Here is a 4,099-nt window from a genome sequence, read left to right as displayed (position 1 = left end):
CTATAAACCGTTCTCAGCTGAGGTGGAGGGCTCACTGTTTGGTCGTCGTGAGATTGCTGACAAGATGCATTGCCGGGCCATCACCTGGTTCCCTATTATTTCTTTCACTCGACCTCCTGACGGATACTTCACTTTTTGGTGTAAGGTTGATGACACAGCCCCTAGTGCATGAAACCACGGGCGGGCCACGATGGCTGTGTAGGGGGAATATGCATCTACCACAATGAAGTTCACTTCCACCACGTCTGAGTCTGTTTGTACAGGCAGCCTGATCATGCCTTTCGGGGTGACTGTTTTTCCTTCAAAACTAACCAAAGGGGAGTCGTATGCCGACAGGTCCTCTGGCTTCAGGTTCAATCCCTTATACAAGTCGGGATACATTACTTCCACGGCACTGCCTTGGTCAACTAGCACCCTCTTCATGTCATAACCCCCAATTCTGAGCGTGACGACTAGGGCGTCGTCGTGGGGTTGAAGGGTTCCCAGTTTGTCCTCATCCGAGAATCCGATTAAGGGCGTGGGACTCGCTCTGGCCCTTTTAAATTCCCTGTCATCGGCTTTAGAAGGGAGCCTGCCCACTGACATTACTCTGAGAGGATTGGATCCAGTCCTTTCAGGAGCGGCGAGAATGACATTTATTGTGCCAATGGGCGGCCTCAATGTGCTTTGCCTGGTTTCGGCGTTTGATTGTTCCTGCCATCCCACAGGGTGATGTAATAGATGTCTCAACTTCCCCTCTCGGACTAGCCGGTCCAAGTGGTTTTTCAGATTCCTACAATCATCAGTGAGGTGACCCGGTTCTTGGTGGTACGCGCAATACAGATTTTGGTTACGTTTCGAGGGGTCACCTGCCATCCTGCTCGGCCATTGAAAGAATGGTTCGCACTTTACCTTCTCTAGGATCTTATGTAATGGTTCTCGGAACACAGCATGGACTGCTTGTGCCCCAGTGGATCCAAACTGTTCCGAGTAGTCTCTTCTCAGCCTGTTACTGCCGTTAAAGCGGTTCGACCTGAAGTCCATCCTCTCCTGAGGGACAACCTTCGCTTTGCCCTTCCCCGTCTGCTGGTCCTCCTTGACCCTTTTGTACTTGTCAATTCTGTCCATGAGTTGGCGCATGCTGGTGACCGGCTTCCCAGTCAAGGATTTTCTTAAACCATGATCTGTCGGCAGGCCCCTCTTGAATGTGCTAATGGCAACGTCGTTGTAGTTTCCCTCTATCTCATTGTACATTTCCCAATACCTGTCTGAATAGGCCTTCAGTGTCTCTCATTCTCGCATGGACAAGGATAGGAGGGAATCTAGGGGCCGAGAGACTCTGCTGCTGGTAATGAAGCGGGAGCCAAAAGCCTGTGTCAGCTGCTTAAAGGAATTTATGGAATTTGGCTTCAGGCCATCAAACCATCTCATCGCCATAGGTCTCAAGCTAGACGGAAACACCTTGCACATCAAAGCCTCGTCCTTGGAATGGACGGCCATCCTCTGATTAAACTGACTTACATGCTCTATTGGGTCTGTCCGACCATTGTATATGGCAAATGTTGGTTGATGGAACCGCCGAGGAAGTACTGCTTCCTCTATTCTGCGTGTGAAAGGCGACTGGGAGATGTGGTCCAGTGCCTTACTCATGGCAGCGTTGGCTAGGCCTTGGTATGATGGGCTCTTGTGGCCGCATTTACGAGGCTGCTCTTCCTCATATGAAAATGTCTCGCTTGGAGGGGTTCTTGATCTCTGCCTGTATTCATTGTCCTCACCACTGCTGGTGTCCGAGTCGGGTGAAGGACGTTTTCGCTGTGCTTGGCGTAGCTTCTTCTTCAAGTCATCTATTTCTTGCTGTAAAGCCTTTTGATCGTTTCGCTTAGGGGATGCATGGCCTTTCCCTTTCAAACGGCTTCTGCTCGTGTGGGAGGTGTTCACACTACCCTCTCGCTGCTTGTCTTGATCTTTCTCCCGTTCGAGATTCAAAAAGTTATCCTGCCGTTGGGAATCTGCGCGTCTGGTTTGGCGTGGACCTGATCCTTCCATCTTTAATGGTTCCACTTGTCGAGACACAAGTTCTTCCCACAGACGGTGCCAATTGTAGGGTCAGTTTTTAAGGCCCAAGTCCTACAAGTAGGTGACTCTGGCCTAAAGAACCCTATACAATGAATTTGTAGAGTGCGGGTTACAGAACTAGGACTCAACGACGTGAATGTTAATTAATTTTAAGCCATGCAGCAGTTGAACATAAGAAAATCTCCTTTATCTCCACTGGATGTTCGGTTTGAGGAAATGTGTGAGTGCACCTATGTTCCTGATTAAAGGATATAGTCTTTTCTCTTCCCTTTGGCTTTTTTCCGATCCATTCTTCATGGGGATGCCCTTCTCTTATATAGACTCCTTAAAGTAATATGAGCCCTACACTTGTTGATTATCTGGACCTTCACTTAAGTGCTTGTCCCATCGGACATCCACCCTATCTTTCTGTGAGTTGCAGTGGCCAAGGTAACATTGTTCGCCTGTCCTCTCCACATTAATGCGGCCAGAAAAGTAGTTTCCTTGCATTTAATGTGGCAGTTGGGGTCTCCCCCTGAACATCCTATGCTCTCGTTCTTCTCCCTGCTTTGTGAGGCTCATCCTTACTACCGATATTTGTTTGGAATGACTCCTTATTATGGATAGGGTGCATGTTGGGCCCATATTTGGCACGTTCAAGGAGACAGTCCTCCTCGGACGTCTTTTTTAAGTAAGTTTGGACTTATTAGGGTTGGGCTGGAAGTTGTTTTGGCGACCCATTTTCTCATTGGTTGTAGCTGGACTCTGTATAGGGCCCAAGGCCCGTTGTTTGACTTGGGAATTTTACCCTTACAGTTGTTATGGTCAATTTCTTATTAGTTTTTATTTAAACTCATCAATAAAATCATTTTTTTATTTGTCAATAATTACTTACTACATCAATAATTTGTAAAAATTTTGGTAAAAAGGTTTGTATATCTAACATCTTCCAAAAGAATATATAACTCAGTCATTAGGGATTTTTGCATATAGATATCGGATTGGCCAAAGTCTTTGAAACAAAAAATCTCGTATTGCATGATATGTCATTGAAAAGAATAGCCCCGTTGTTAAGTATCTTTGCAAATAAGTAATGGATTGGCCCATTCTAAATAAACCCCATCATATATAACATATTACTATATTTTTGTTGGTATATTTTTTGAGATAGCTAGCTATAATATGCTACAAAACTCTTTAACCCAAAATTTTTTTAATTAAATACTTTTTGTATGGAGAAATGAATGCTAATTAAACTAAAAAGCTTTTATCTTGAAATCTAATATTGATCTTAAATATATTAGCAAGTTATAATAGGTAAAATGTAAGGAAAGGAATATAAAATCCTAAGTAAATGTTGTAATTGACGCTATTGCTTTTTGTTGTGCGTAAGAGTTAGAAGATAAACTTAAATGAAATACTAAAAAAGAGACCAATCATTTTCATTTGTGAAATTTGTATCAACATTCCAATGCAAAATTCAAGCTAAGAATTAATTCAAAGAAAAAGGCAAACACTGGAGAGAGAATATAATAGAAATTACAAATTAAAAGACAATGACAAACTAAAGGATTTATGTGATAGTGACAAATAATCAGTTACAATTTGTCTTATAAGACATTTGTAACAAAATGTGTGAGAGTTCATCATACTAAAATTATTATTTTAATTGAGAATCGAAGCAACTATTATAATTAAAGTTTGTGAGGGGCAACACATGTTATTGTCCTTTAATAAATATTGGCAGAAAATTCAGCAAATAATTCTTGCAGGGTGCTAGCTTTGAAGATTTAAATCTAAAACACCATCTATCCTAAATTGGGGAAAGGTGGTGATATTTATATCAACATTTTAACCAAATCAAAGCTAAAAATTAATTCAAAGAATTGAAAAAGAAAGGCACTGGAAAAAAAAAAATATTATGAATTAAAATACAGTAAATGAACGCAATGCTCAATATTGATTGAAAATCTCAGGATCTATTGTATAGTTTGTGAGAGGCAAGACATGCTATAGTGCACGTTAAAGTTCAGCGACTATATATAGTTGGATGGTGCTTTTTGAA

The 4,099-nt window shown here is 42.1% G+C and overlaps 1 protein-coding gene across 1 annotated transcript; it reads right to left on the bottom strand.

Moving 5' to 3' along the window:
* LOC115961219 lies at positions 1–1,233 on the bottom strand. The gene has a single exon (XM_031080235.1). The coding sequence runs from the start codon at positions 1,231–1,233 to the stop codon at positions 1–3; it is 1,233 nt and encodes a 410-aa protein (XP_030936095.1).
* Between the last annotated feature and the right edge of the window lie 2,866 nt (positions 1,234–4,099).

The sequence above is a fragment of the Quercus lobata genome, chromosome 9 (assembly GCF_001633185.2).
Source record: "Quercus lobata isolate SW786 chromosome 9, ValleyOak3.0 Primary Assembly, whole genome shotgun sequence".
NCBI lineage: Eukaryota > Viridiplantae > Streptophyta > Magnoliopsida > Fagales > Fagaceae > Quercus > Quercus lobata.
The sequence above is the reverse complement of the archived record's forward strand: the minus strand, read 5'-3'. Positions and strand labels throughout refer to the sequence as shown.

Excerpts from the sequence above, each read along its gene's own strand:
- LOC115961219 (XM_031080235.1), bottom strand. The coding sequence starts at position 1,233 with ATGTACAATGAGATAGAGGGAAACTACAACGACGTTGCCATTAGCACA.